At 36.6% G+C, this 15,417-nt stretch overlaps 1 protein-coding gene across 1 annotated transcript in view; it reads right to left on the minus strand.

Annotated features, from left to right (window-relative positions):
* Positions 1-1,894: 1,894 nt before the first annotated feature.
* The window catches only part of LOC149778698 (uncharacterized), an 18,166-nt gene continuing 4,643 nt past the window's right edge, over positions 1,895-15,417 (minus strand). The window contains exons 2-3 of the mRNA XM_089938375.1: positions 3,766-4,146; positions 1,895-2,334 (exon numbers count right to left, since the gene is read on the minus strand). Of these exons, the coding sequence (XP_089794501.1) occupies positions 1,895-2,334; positions 3,766-4,072 (747 nt within the window). The 5' untranslated portion in view covers positions 4,073-4,146. The remainder of the gene's footprint in view (positions 2,335-3,765; positions 4,147-15,417) is intronic.

Raw genomic sequence — 15,417 nt, forward strand, 5'->3', positions numbered from 1 at the left:
AAAGTCATGTAACACCATCTAAACGAGAGGAAAAAATACTATGCCAAATAAACTGGGACTAGATTTGCGGTGACTGACTCGCAAATAATAATTGTGACCTTAGTCCATATGCATTCAGTGACCGTCTTAACAAATGCCACAAAAGGAAATTTTGGAATACGCGTAAAAACAGAAAATCAATCTCAAGTCAGATAATTCAGATGACATGTTGTTAGGTTAATGTATACAAGTTTTCAAATGCAGTGATATATGTCTACCATAAATGATCAGGTACTCTTTCCATTGAAGTAAGCGTAGATCGATAAGAATGACGTGGACATTTGATTTGTCAGTGGAATATCCATTACGAAATCATCCATTGGCAAATAGCATTAGTATCAATGTATCATGTTTCAGTGGTCTGGAGCAATTTGGGATGGTTTATATTTTGGGCGTTGGGGGGGTTGGGTTTTTTTTATATATATGTTTATGCTTGACAGAACCTGTACATGTCTTCCCATATGTGTAGACCTATGGGCATATATGTTATGTCTGTTGAAAAGTCAAATGAATCGGTCATTCTTGTCGAGAAAAAACAGTGTGCCAAGGATTGGATACACATTATTTCTTCTGAGTAGTCTGATATATGTTACGTTCTTGGATATCCTTTCAGGATTGTAGATTGGTGTTTTCTGAGTTCAAAAAGAAGCACAACAGTGGCATGGGACTTAATATTTCCGCAAGCTTACTCGAAATCTTTCCCGTTTTTATATGCGATGACAAACAAAGTAAAGTGTGGTTGCAATGACACACATTTCGTTGTTGTTTCGATGAAAAGGTGCAGCACCTAACAATGTCAAGGGATATTTATAAATGTATCGGTTGAATTCTGCTTAGCCATCATGTTGAAGTAGTATTGTAGTGAAATATGCAGAATACTCTACAGAGAATATAGAGTTCTAGAGAATGTTAACTTAGAGACGTATTCTTTACAAAGTTAGGAATATAATATAATTAGGATAAAGGCATACTTAGGGTTCGGTAAGGAATACGTAAAGAACACCTTGTATCTGGTTTTCAGTTGATTGACGGAAGAGATTAGATTGATGAAATATTGTAATTATTTTCGAACTGTTTTGTTATAGTATGTTTCCATTTATTTCTTAAGTCATCGTTTTCAAGTATTGGTTCGTTATTCTGTCATAGGTTATACCGTGCAAAACATGTAGGTTTTCTGAAGAGTATACCATGACATGTATATATGTTTTGAAAATCAAATGCAGATTCTTAAAAACGCATAAACATTTAGCAACACAAACGGAAATCATGGAACAATTATTTCTGATTACAATCAAAGTCATCAGAAAAAGAACTGCAGCGTCCACTTGGTAAAGCTACCATCATAAAATCAAAACATCAAGGTCAGCAACTTTGTAACTAGGACATAATCAATTTTGGTAATTTGAATCACAGAGTTCAACTTCATTGAAGAGGAAGTTTTTAATATCTTTGTTATGTAATCAAAATCTAAGGATGGCTTGTTTAGTGATACATGACACACGCATATATATCTGGCAAAACAATTAAATATGTCAACATTCATTAAAAAATCCAAATATAATTTGTTTAAATTATTATCCTCTTCTGAACAAGGAATTGTCAACATTAGAAGCAAATTGATCAACATCAGAGCACATTGCCTGCATAATGGTTCTGATTAGACTTCTGCGTGAGGAAGATAAATTAAATCTAACTTTGATCGCTAGAGTACAAATATTTTCTATAAATGCTAGGTGAAGATCTTCCATGTCGTTTTAAAGAAACGCAAGAGAGATGGCAAATCAATAAAGTAAGAAAATTAAAATCGTATCATTTATTAAATGAACTCTGTACACTAAGTATATTGCAAAAACAATCAAGATGAACCGGCTTCGTCCTTAAGCATGAGCCCCATTGAGAACGTGGTAAAATAATCGCCACGTGTTTGGTCCAATGCGTGATGAAGGAACTCCCGTGCCAAAACAGTATCTCCGACTTCCAGATGAACAACTGCGTTACATGGACATCCTCCCCAGTAATAGTGTGTTGCCTCGGCACGACATACAGGCACCCCATTATGAATCACCTCTATGGCTCCCCCTTCATAAGGACCAACAGAAGAGATCGTCAGTAAGATAACATACATTCCTGCGACCGGAGCACGAAATACGCCGGTTGTCGCATCATAGCCGTTTCCTATATTCATATAAACGTTGTCAAAGACAAGAGTTTGATGTGAACTGAGACTTGAAGTTACAGTATTTGTGAGACGTGCTGTAAATCCAACATTGGTAGTTGTAGACCGTCGCATCCGATCTGGAATTAAAAATCGCCCTGAATGCTAAATGTACTTTTAAGGAATCCATGTTCCTGAAAGTTTAAGAATTTTTCATTTTTTTTCAGATGCAAGCATGATGACATGATTGAACCTTAAAAGATTCACTTGTTCGAAGAAAATACTTATTTTAAAATTCTTCTGGATGGTAGACACCTGTCATAAAACAATCTAAACTTTGAGGACAAAATTTAAAACTTGGTTTAATTTCTTGCGTCACGTCCACTTCTAGGATATTGCAACTTGCAGAATTGCTACAGTTCTAATATAAAACCTTTATGAGATGAAATGTTAATAAAAATTAAGAATTATTTTCGTAATTATATGATATTAAAATCATATATTTGTTAAAGGGAGAAATCTGGAAATATTTAGCAGCTTGCATTGTATAAGGCAGTTGTAAAACTGAAAATCAATATATTTTAAAGCTTTTATTTCATGCAATACTTGATAAGACTTTAATAAGATATATGCATTCCTTTAATAAGACTATGCCGTCTTTTAATAAGACATATGCCACTCTTTAATAACAAATACGTCGCTCTTTAATAAGACTATGCCGCCCTTACATAAGATCTATGCCGCCCTTTAATAAGACTATGTCGCTCTTAAATAAGATCTATGTCGCTCTTTAATAAGACTATGCCGCCCTTTAATATGACTATGCCTCTATTTTATAAGAAATATGCAAATCTTTAATAAGCATATACCGATCTTTAATAAGACTACGACGCCCTTTAATAAGACTATGCCGCCCTTTAATAATACTATGCCGCTATTTAATAAGAATATGCGTCTCTTTAGTAAGATATATGCCGCTCTTTAATAAGACTATGCCCGTATTTAATAACAAATACGCCGCTCTTTAATAAGACTATGCCTCTCTTTAGTAAGATATATGCCACTCTTTAATAAGACTATGACGCCCTTTAATAAGATCTATGCCACTCTTAAATAAGACTATGCCGCCCTTTAATAAGACTATGCCGCTATTTAATTACAAATACGTCGTTCTTTAATAAGACTATGCCGCTCTTTAATAAGATCTATGTCGCTCTTTAATAAGCTCTATACCGCTCTTTAATAAGACTATGCAGCCCTTTATGCAGACCATGTGCTCTTTAATAAGACCTATGCCGCTCTTTAATAAGAATATGCCGCTTGTTAATAAGACTATGCCGCTCTTTAATAAGACCTACGACGCTCTTTAATAAGACCTACGCCGCTACTTAATAAGAGTATGCCGCTGTTTAATAAGGCTATGCCCTTCTTTAAAAAGAATATGCCGCTTTTTAATAAGATACATGCCGCTCTTTAATAAAAACCTATTCCGCTCTTTAATAAGCTCTAAGTAAAAGTATGACTTTTCACTTTACCACATGATCGGTTAGGTGTCGCTAGTTTCTCTTTACCTTTATCTTTTAAACGTTCGGTCGCTACCTCAAGATCTGTTATACGACTTTGTAGCTCCTTCTGAGTAGATACTAACTCCTTCTGAGTTTTCAATAGTTCTTTATTACTTCTCAGCAACTCCTTATGTGTAACCAACAACTCTTGTTTTGTTGACAATAATTCTTCCTTGATAACTTTTATCTTCTCCAGTTCATTCGCCATTTTTTCCTCGGCAATTTTCATCTTCTTCTGTTCATTCGCCATTTCTTCCTCTGCAGCTTTGGTCTTCTTCTGTTCATCTGCCAATCTGATTAACTCAAGGGACATTTTGCGCACCAGTTCGAGGAGTTCGACTGTAGTGTTGGAATTGTTTAAAATCAACCCATCTACGTCAACATGAGCTGTAAAGTATACACGAATATTTTAGTCGGATCCTCAGTACTTTTAAAGAAATGGGCAACTGATTTCAATAATTCACGTTGACAGTCTATGCTATGAGTGCCACCATATGGATATGGCTGTGACGTCACAAATGCTCTAAAGCCGGCATATTGGGTCTACTGATTCGATCATGCAACTAAATTTATTTTGGAACTGTTGAAAACAAAAATAGCAAAGATCAGTGAGGTTAAAATATATAACGAATAATGAGGATAAAGTAAGACTGTGGAGCTGCGAGGCAAGACACATCTTTATTTACTTTCATTGGCAGAATTGGAATATGACCGCACAAACTTGGTACGTAAGTGGCAGATCGTGCAAAACAAACCATAAACTAGTGTATAAGGCTCTAAAATGTGTGAACATACCCCTTTTTACTTAGGCAAATTAACTATAATTGATTCCGTACGTAAACTGGATTTTTTTTCAGCATGTTTAGAACCACTACCAAGGCGTGTATTGTGAAATCAAACTGCATATAAATTCAAATCCGAACTTACGAACATCTAAGAAATTTTCGAGTCACTGTCAACTTGTCGCATAATCATAACTGACTAAACAACGCCTTGCTACAAACTATTACAATTTTCACGGGTGAATAGCTTAAAAAATGATTGCAGCCTCTGCAGAAAGAATGCCAGGCAATGATTCCTTCCAAAGGCGTCATAAAGTAAACGTTCATTAAATACTGAATTTTCAACCAATGTTATATTAGATAAAACCGGTTTGTTAGACGCAATTCGTTTTTCCCCTAAGTATACATAGAGTCTTACAAAATAAAAATTGTACCTTATGTTAATTATATCTAGCCTGGTGATTTGTCAAAGCCTTGTTGTTTCTGTAACCTTTTTCTCAAACATGTGGAAAATGTATTGTCTTGTAAATGGACCGTAATGCATTGTATTCCTTCTTCTTTCTATAAATGAAAGAAATTGCTACTTTTAGAGTTTGTAGAATTGTCCAAACTTATTCAACCTATCCAATAAAGTCATTAATGTGCATTATAATAAGTTATTGTCAGCCTCATCTAAAACCAAATTGTCGACCCTCATATGCAACTACGCTATAAAGTTCTTGGAATAAAATATTTGGGTCAGGTTTTTCTAGAAACTTTTAAGTTTGATTTTAAATAGTCTCGTTTCTCCATTCGACAGGGCAATACACACAACCCTGAATCGTTCAGTGCTTTTGATATTATTTTCCATACAGTCCAAGTCGAACTGGTCATGCATTTTTTAACTCTGAATCTTAACGTTCTCCTATCCCAGTTCAGGATTTAAAAGTGAAAAATATGATTGGCCCTGTTATTTAATATTTATATTTGTAAAGCTTCATATCCCTATATGGGATGGTGATATACAAAAGTATGCGTGGTCCAGCTTTCTCACTATATTTACTGCCATATAAGAGTAAGCTTGTAACAACGTGCCAGGCTATCAAGCCATACCTTATAATACAGCTATGGATACCATAGTTGTATCGTTCGAGTAATGACGTCTGACGGAGACACTTGTAGCTACAATCTCCAGGAAACGTTGGCAATACTGAGCGCTTAATGTGCTTTTCCGTGAGCTTTTGGCACCTGAAGCAATGCCAGGCGCGAGTGACAACCAGGAGATTTTCCTAAGACCATTCAAAAGATTATCTGAAGGCGGACCATGTTATCCTTTTACGAATTTGATGGGATTTGTCAAGAGTTATATCACATTGTTATGTTTGCTTTGATACATCTCATACAATTTCTTAGAACCAATTACATTAATGTACATTGGTAACTAAAATTTTCAGTAGTAAAAACATAATTTACAGATGGTAACGGTCTTTGTGTTAATGTTTTTAGGCTGAGTTATATTTTCATTAGTATTATCATTATGATTAATAGTAGTAGTAGTAGTAGTAGTAGTAGTCGTAATTATATTAGAACCCGGGCTACCTATATTGAATGCTTTCATTAAAAGTCGTTTTCTCTGGTTGGGTGTTTCTTTATAACTGATAACTACAAGCTATAAACATTTGTATCTCGATATGATTTTCACCTTTTTAATTTTGCTATGAAACATTAATGTTGGGTATTTCGCACGCACATGTATGGAATAGGCATATACACATTATTTCAATCAGAGTTAAGAATCATGCGAGTGAGACGGCTAACAGTAACGTTGTTGACATACCTAAATTTCATGAAAATGAAGATGGAACAGGTTCAATGACATCACTGACTAGGACCAATACACATTTCGGCATTTTATGAAGCATTTCAAGACAATAGCGCATAAAATTACTGAAGCAACCACTCTTCTGCTTATTCATAAAGGCAGACGCGAGAATGATCCATCAAACTATAAACCTAGTTCTTTACTGCACATCATTTAAAACAAAAAATGAGAAACACATTTCTAACCATCTATTTTGGTAGCTCAATACATATTATCTTTGACATGATCACAATCGGAATAGCAACAAATTTATTCCTGTCAAACTAATCTTTATAAACTAACAAACGAATGGCTATCTGTTTTTAATAGTAATAAAACTGGGGGGTGGGGGGTGTCTTGATATATTTCAAAAAGGATTTGATATTGTTGATGACGATATTATTCTGAAAAATAAGCAGTCTTTAAATTTTCAAATATTATAAACTCTTTGCTTATGCCTTGCCTGACAAACAGGCTCAGCGTGTCACTATTGGAATTCACTCATCATTATTAGAACCAGAATATCTGTAGTTCCAAAAGTCTTCATTTTAGGACATGAACTGTTCCAATGTTTATAATGAATCGTCCTCTCAATTTGTATTACTCTACTCGTGATATAATGGTGATACAACTATTCAACGTTCAGGCAATTCTACGCCAGTTGTTGATCATCATTATCATCATCACTAGACCGATATTATTTGTGTTCAAAAAGTAGTTTTGGCACAATATTTGCTCAATGACTTGGAACTGCCTTTTGTATATTCTTAAAAGTACCAGGTATCTTCACGGGGACACCCACGTTCTTCACATTTGTCCTTGACTGAGTAAATGGATTGTGCTATGAAACTATTTCAAATTATGCTTCTAAACAAAATTATTAAATTACATTACAAATACTACTTTTATAAAATTGTATATGATGACTGCACAATTTTAGGCAACTGCATTACCGACCAAGCTGGTAAGAATGCTAAACTCTATGAAAGAGCAGTGCGAATAATTCTTAAGGCTGATATTTTCAGACCATCGTGTGAAATGTTGTGATTATTAAACTGGTTACCATTTTGTGAATATGTTGCTAAAAGCTTGCACGATGCAGAAATAGGGTACGATTTTGGGGACATGCTGAAAAAGTTTACATGATGCAAAAATTGGGTACGATTTTGTGCACGTGTTGAAAAGATTGCAAAATGTATGAAACTGTAAATGGTCTTGTACCTAATTATGTATCTTATAACATTTAGCATTATATGATCGTGACCTTTATTGTTTTCGAAAACAGTATAATTTATATTCCACAACCGCGCACTTACTATTTTGACAACGTCTTGCTGTGGTGGTTCCAAAATTATGGAATAGAATTTCCAATGAATGTAGAAGGTCAAGTTCTTACTGTAAATATTAAGTCCCTATATATTGACTACCTTTTTATATTCCAACTTTATTGGGTACACGTTTTCCTCTTTTTTTATTTTTTTTTTTTTTTTTTTGAATTAATAGCATCCTCTGTTGTTATCCATGTCATTTTGGTCGTCGTTTTTCGATGGACGATATATAAGAGCAATCTTTACAAAGAAGCACGAGGTTAATAAGACAAGGACATTAGGTAATACGAATGTGGAAGTGCGAGTACTATCGATGTTTCAAAACCGAACCATAAATTAGAATCATTTCCGCAAATTATGATCAGGTACACATCGACCTTTGAATATACGCGACACTTTGATTTCGGAGGACGAACCAATGCAACACGCTTGTTCAATTACGTGGATAATTCTCAAATATAAGAAATCAAATACATCTACCTGTGGTGTTTAAGTCCTTGGGTGTGTAAATATGCTTTATTCTCTACCGTGCACGAATACGTTTCTCGAATTCGATTTTCCAGCAGATAATTTGTCGACTATTTATGATGATTACATGCACCAAAGACACCCAATCTACCCAAACGCCATCTTTGCACGAAACGCAAATTGTACTTAAAGTATTTAGAATAGTGATGAAGACAAGTTTTGTACCTACGTATCAAGAAGACATTTGCCGAACACTATCCACACTTGATACTTATATAGTAGTTTGTATAGCTAGTTTGGTACACCAATAAATGTACAACTGGAATAATTTACGTGACAAGAAAAGTCTTTGCTTCAGTGCTTGGATATAATAAGTTGCTGCCTGTACCATAGACATCGTGTGTCACTAATCCAAGAAAATAAATGAACGTAAATCCAGTGCAAGATGTGAGCATGAAATTAAATACAATATTAAATACAGTTGTTGTAGGAGAGCCTGATATAGAAAAAGAAATATTACACGAAAGTATTGAAGCATGTATGCCTTATGTATGTTCATATTTTATTTCTTAATCATTGAACCGAGCTCATTTTGAACAAACGTTAAACGTGTATCAAATATATAAAATGATGATAATCTCGGAATGAATTCTCAACACCATAAATATTGCTACATCTTCCTCTTGCTTCTCCTGCTGTTTTCATAGAGAATGACGATAGCTTAGATCGTGAAAGGTGTGAGTCATTGTGTCTTCGCCATCCCTTTAAGGTGTGAATGGCTGGACCTAATGGTTCAGGAAAACCGAATTAGTAAACGCTCGATCAAACAGAAACCACGTTTGCTCGGTCATCCACCACAACGTATAAGTGGCAATAGGCTTACAAGTTACGTCAAGCAAGTCAGGGAGTATCCATTTCGTTTTTAGACTGCATTCCTCGCGAAGACCATGAGTTCGTTTCTGACTTTAGTAAAACACATCTTATGTTCTTCGATGATATTGTAGAGGACGAAAAAGAAATCAAACAAAAAAACATCATCGTAATGTTTGTATTGTGTAAATTAAACTAAATTTATTTTATCAAAGTAAAGCACATCGCACCCTCAGTCTCACATAAGTATTACGACGGTTTACTTGGACATCGCATCAATTATTTCAAAAGATCATTAAATACTCGATCAATCCAAACGCTTTTTGTAAGACATGAAGCAGCGTTGACAGATCCAAGAACCAATACTCAAAGAAACAAATCAAATTCTTTTGAAACGTGGTGGAAGGGGCTCCTTCGGAGGTGCCATTTATCCCTTGTATAGTTTAGTCCTAATGCCAAATTTTAAAACAAATACAAAAAGTCAAATCCCATAAACGACGGCAGCAGACCCAAAAGAATAAAGATGTTGATAGCAGAAGTTCCCACAAGAAAATAGAAGCCCAAAGAGGAAATAATCTAAATGAAAAACGAGGGCGTATTATTGCTAGGACGCGTATGTACTCCAGACAAACACAACGCTTGACAACGTTGTCTCCTCCTCTTCGACATTTTTTTAAATGTTCACAATGATCATTGTCAAACATGGTTTAAAACCAGTGTTTCCTAATTTAATCTAAAGAGGGGAAGCCAATTTCTACAGGAACTTCTTCTTCGGCGAAGGCGGAGGAGGTGAGGCCGACTTCTTCGTTAGCAATTTCTACTGCAGGATGACATACTGAATTAAGTTTGAATGAAACTCAAGGAGTAATTTAGAAGTTTGATCATCCAGAATGGCTCACAATGGTCAAAAAGAAGAGGAAGGAAGACTGAGGAAGGAAGCCGAAGAGTCTAATTTCATATTCGCAGTCCCACTAATATATGTTTGAAGAAATGTGGACAATAGTTTACAGTCTGCGGCACCCGAGTCTGTAACTTAGACGTATGCTAAGAAAGTGGTAAACTCCAACTCTATAGTTTTAGTATAGAGAGATACCAGTCTTATTTGCCCAGAAAGGTGTTTTGTTTGTCTGTTTGTTTGTGTATGTTGTTGACAACGAAACTTTTAAATCCCTTTTTACCCTTTCTCTTGTGTGTGTGCTTGCATGAAACAGGTATAGTAGTGTGTGTAAACACCCTTTTGCCCTCCCTCGTTTGATGATAAACACTCCCTTACCCTCCCTTGTTTGATGATAGTATGTTTGTATGCTGATGTATAAAGATGTGTGTCTATTTTATTCCTCTTCTTTTACATCCTTGGCGATCTTTTTTGCGCTAGTGTGTTCGCGTGAATGTGTGAATCTATCTGTATCAACCCTTCTACCCTTTTCGTTGGATGCTAGTGGTGCGTGTTGAAATTGTGGGAGGTGGTAGGATAGTATAAGTGTTATGTTGGACTGGAAGGCTGTGTTGGAATTATATATTTAAATGTTAACACTACATTTTCCCTTGTCTCAATAACTGTAGCCTTTTTGTTTGCCTTCACCATGAACCTACTTAACATAGGATTTCCCATGGTCCCGCAAGAGTTACACTAATGTCAGTCTATGGTCTAATGTTAATTCCCGTATGTCTCTCAATCCCCACATACACTTAGATTTCAGAAATGGTGTTAGCTACTTAACTCAAAAGAGTCTGTGCAGAAAACCGATATTTAGTTAGGAGGTCTCCTTACGTAGTGTGAATATGGCATTCACTATAAAGTTCTTCTACGTGGTATCATAATTTTTTTTCAAGTCAAAAATGATTGGCTAAATCTTCAATTCTACTTCCGTTCTAAATCCACATTTCAAAAGCCTGACAAAAACAACTTCTTGGAGACAAAGTACCAGAAACGCCTGTCATTTAACACGTATTCCTGCAAGTAAATCAAAAAACACAATAGGGCCACGTTAAAAGTTGTGTTCTTTCGTACTGTTTGAGAAGTCGACAGTGCTCTTTTTATTGCGTTTGGAATAACACGTTTGTTTTAATAAAATGTGTTTCCATTTATTTTCATCTTTTTTTGTAAAACATACACACACACACACGAACGTCTCTCTGAAACTCTATATATATAAAAAATGTTTTACTTTGGTTAAATTACCCGAAACAGATATTTCTAAATATATGCCACTGTGGATAATTTGATTAGATTCGTTAATTTCTGTTTTGTTGTAGAGATTGTCATAGCATCGATAATAAACAAAGTAGTTCTATATCGGTAAAAGTCAACCAGGGGCTCTGACCACCTGTCTAGTTAACATTCAGGATCTTCTGCATCACCATATATCGTGATTTCCATCAAATTTAGTGTAAACATTGTTTTCCCAGAATTTGTCACATTTTATAGTACTATGCTATAGGGTTCTTTCAAATACATTGTGCTAAGGTTATCTATATATTGGGTAAAAATACTGATGTATAATTGGTTCCGTTGAATGTGTTTAGTGTTTACCGGTGCATCAAACACGAAATAAATATTTTTGTTCAGGTCTAAATTTTCTTCTCTGCTCTTATAGTGATACACATTCCTAAATATATGACCAGTTCATGCAATCTGCTAGCTTGTGTACCTCTCAGATCAATTTGGTAAAGAGATTTGACAGACCATAGCTTTCTCAAACAAAAACCGGGTGCAATGACCTTTGATGCGAGTGAGCGTGAGTTCATCGTCGTATATTCACTGTTTTTAAACGAATCGCAGTACCAGCAACGTTCGGGAGTACGGTCGCGATTCAGCGCCTATATCACCTCGATGGCAGCATGGCTGCATATTGGACTTTCGTAATTTTTATGGACAGGCAGGGTCGAGTAGGTGAGCGGAAGGGAGAATAGGTCGACGTCGCGGGTTCTATGGAGGTACGCAACGACCTCTGGTGTCAGCGTTGTGCCAGTAAAATTTGAAGTAGATCATTAGAGAAATGTTTCCGATTTTGGTCTAAAATCCGTAAAAGCTTCGCAATTTTTCTTCCACGGTAACTTTTTATCATTATTCCGTGTTTTCTTCAGCCGACGCTAAAGTCCGTTTGAATTTCGGAAGCTTGGTACTACTTTTCTTCTAAGCCATTTAAATTTAATATTCAGGGATATTCTTTAGTCTCAGCCGAATTCTGTATAATTTTCAGAATTATAGTGCTACTTTTAGTAGTGTACATTTTAATTTTTTATTTTTTTCAGTCTCAGTTAAAGTCAGGAACATTTTCGGAAATGTATTATCTATGTGTGGAACAACATTATTTATTTATGTTGCAGGAAGCGATGATCATACGGGGGCTCATATTCTTCTATTATATATCTCTGCTCCAATCTTTAATATACCAACGGTTTTGGTCTCTTTTCCTCTCGAATAATATCTGCGTACAACATAAAATACGTCTGCAGACTTATAACAGGAACAGAAGAAATGAGAATGACTACACATATAGGAATGAAAATAATTGTTCAGTTCTATCCTTATATATACCATATATTAAGACTATATTTCACAACATAACCCACGTGACAGATCGTACTATTAAATTATTTTGAAATTGCCTATTCATGTCACTTAGCACAATCAATCGATTAATTTAATTCTTCTAGAACCGTCCTAATTTCTTGCAGAACCGTCCTAGTCCACTTGTCCAATGGGAAAAAGACCGAATCTTTCAAACTTGCTTATAAGGAATTCTATTATTAGTAACTGTCAAAACATATGTACGCATCTATTTATAGATCCTATGTAATTTTACGCTCTTGATATTGCTAAAGTAGACCCTAGTCAAGTCGGCAAATGATCCATGTACAATTTACAACCATAAATAAAACTTACAAACATTAGATAAAATGATGTATCAGGAGTTACAGAAAATATAGATATACATAACAGTATAATTTATATGTTATGTGCATGCACTTGTATCGCCATTTCTTTTCATGTTGTGATGATAACATTGCAAGGAACTGAGACCTTACTGTACTCGGTACGTTGGAGACAGAGGGTCATATTCTGAATTTATGAACGTCGGGTGTGGATGTTACCCTAGTATTCTCTTGTAAGAAGGATTAATTAGGTAATCCCTTAAAAGTATTTACACCTTGTTTGGTGTGTAAGCTTTAAGCTGGATTTTGAGGAGAAATTCGGGATTGTACTGCCCGCCTATTGATTGTTTGTGCAAGGGATAGTCTGGCTTAAGTGGGTAGAGAACTTAATTTGTGTGACACTGTACAAGTAGTCCAGGATGGCGACAGACAGACAGTTGTCAGGGAATTGGAGTCGCTTGGTAATTTAGATTACGAAGGGATCCAGTTAGTGAGACTTTGAGAATACAAAGACAAACAAGAAGAGGAGCGAAAAGAAGAAAGACAAGCAGATGCGCGAGCAAAGGAGAAAGAGTTCGAGTTAACCAGATTGCAAGCCGAGGAAAGAGCTAGGGAACTCGAACATATATTTACAATGGAGACGCTGAGTATCGAAGTAGAGTACACAAGGGGTGAAGACCTGAATGACACATTTCGAAAAGTTGGCACTGGTTCTTCAGATACCAAAAAACAGTGAGCTTTCAACGCCTTGTCATTATTGCTGGGAGCCGTGAAAGACGTCGTCCATAATATGATACCGAACAAGAAGCGCTGCTATGGCACTAAAACTCTTCAGAGAGTCGTCAAAAAGAAATAAAGAAACTCATGCGTAATTTCATACACGCGTACGAGTACTTTTTGATAAGTGATCAAGATGACGGGTAAGCTTTAACATACGAGGGTATATGTGGAGATGTTGAAAGAAAATGTTTCAACAATGTATCGGAACCATTTAATTGTGTTCTCGACCTTGGAAGATATCAGCGTGAGTGCGCACTAGCTTTCTACCACCTGGGGTGGCAGTAACCGACCCGTCATCAGCGAACCGAGAAAAGCCACCGACGGGGAGGAGACACCCAAAGACAAAATGGTCAGAATGGTGAGAGGACATGTGACAGTAATAATTTCTGTGGGACAGGGATGACCGAGGGGGAAGATAAGGGTACCCTCAGGCATAAAGGATATCTGTTGCGGCTGCAACAAGCTAGGTCATGTTGTTAAGAACTGCAGAAGGTATTTTTGACGATGATTGATGCGGCCACTCAGCGTACTGTTAAGAAGAAGACATTAGAGTTGACGAACACATCGACAGCTACGGTAATTGGTGAGATGGCAACCGTTCTGTAGTTATCTGTCCTTGGTAGATCGCCACTGTGTCGAGCCTGGAGATTACACATGGCAGACGGTGGAAGTCCATTTTGCTAACAGGACTGAAGATTCGCACCGATCATGAACACTGACCTATGCTAGCCACATGTGAAAGGGCTAATTTAAACACCTTGTCGGGGTTGTCTCACGATGTCATCCTAAGGCTTAGGTATTAATTGCCACAGCTGAGCCCTATGACTCTATGAAGCGAAAGTAAGGATCGAAGCCGCTGAGACACACCACTTCCCCCATAGACAATTTGATACCTGGCGAGTTGGCAAAATTTCAAGAGGAATATTTTTTGTCTCTCAACAAAGTACGCAGGGATGCAAAACAGGGATTCATGCGAAAATCGTCAGACGGCGAAGTGAAGTTTCTGTTTAAACGGTGTATACTGTATGGGTACACTAGGAAAGGGTTAAATATGTTTACACATGATATTGTGAAAAAAGCCAATAAGCATAAGTGCTTATGTTAGCAAATGAGGGTCGACTTGGAAGCCACGTGGGCGTGGCGAAGACGAGAGATAGGCTAGAGAGGGAGTTCTATTGGCTAGGTGTATACGGGGATGTATGGAGGTTCTTTTTGTCGTGCGACAAGTGCCAGAGGTTTGCAACTAAGACCTCCCATCGCCAAGTGCCACAAGGAACCACCCCACTGATTGATGAGCCTTTCTTGAGGGTGGCGATGGATCTGATTGGTCAGAGAAAGCCTGAGTTGGACAGTGTAAATCGTTATGTATTAAAGATAGCTGATTACTCCAGAGGGTGTTGCGTTAAAACAAAACATCGACCCAGTTACAGTGGATGAGGCCTTGTTAGGAGTTTGGTCGAAAATTGGTGTTACTGAAGAAATACCAACTGACCCAGGGGCTCATTTTGTGAGCCAGCTGATGGACGAGGTTACTGTCCATTAGACACCTAACTACCACTCCGTATCACCCGCAGTGCAATGGTCCAGTAGAGCATTTTAATGGGATCCTGAAGCAAGCTATGAGAAAGCTTTGTGAAGTGCGACTCACGGATTGTGATCCAAATCATCCTCCGTTACGTTTCGCCTACCGCGAAGTAACAAAAGCTAGTTT

The sequence above is a fragment of the Sinohyriopsis cumingii genome, chromosome 17 (genome assembly GCF_028554795.1).
Source record: "Sinohyriopsis cumingii isolate HCF-2022 chromosome 17, ASM2855479v2, whole genome shotgun sequence".
Lineage (NCBI taxonomy): Eukaryota > Metazoa > Mollusca > Bivalvia > Unionida > Unionidae > Sinohyriopsis > Sinohyriopsis cumingii.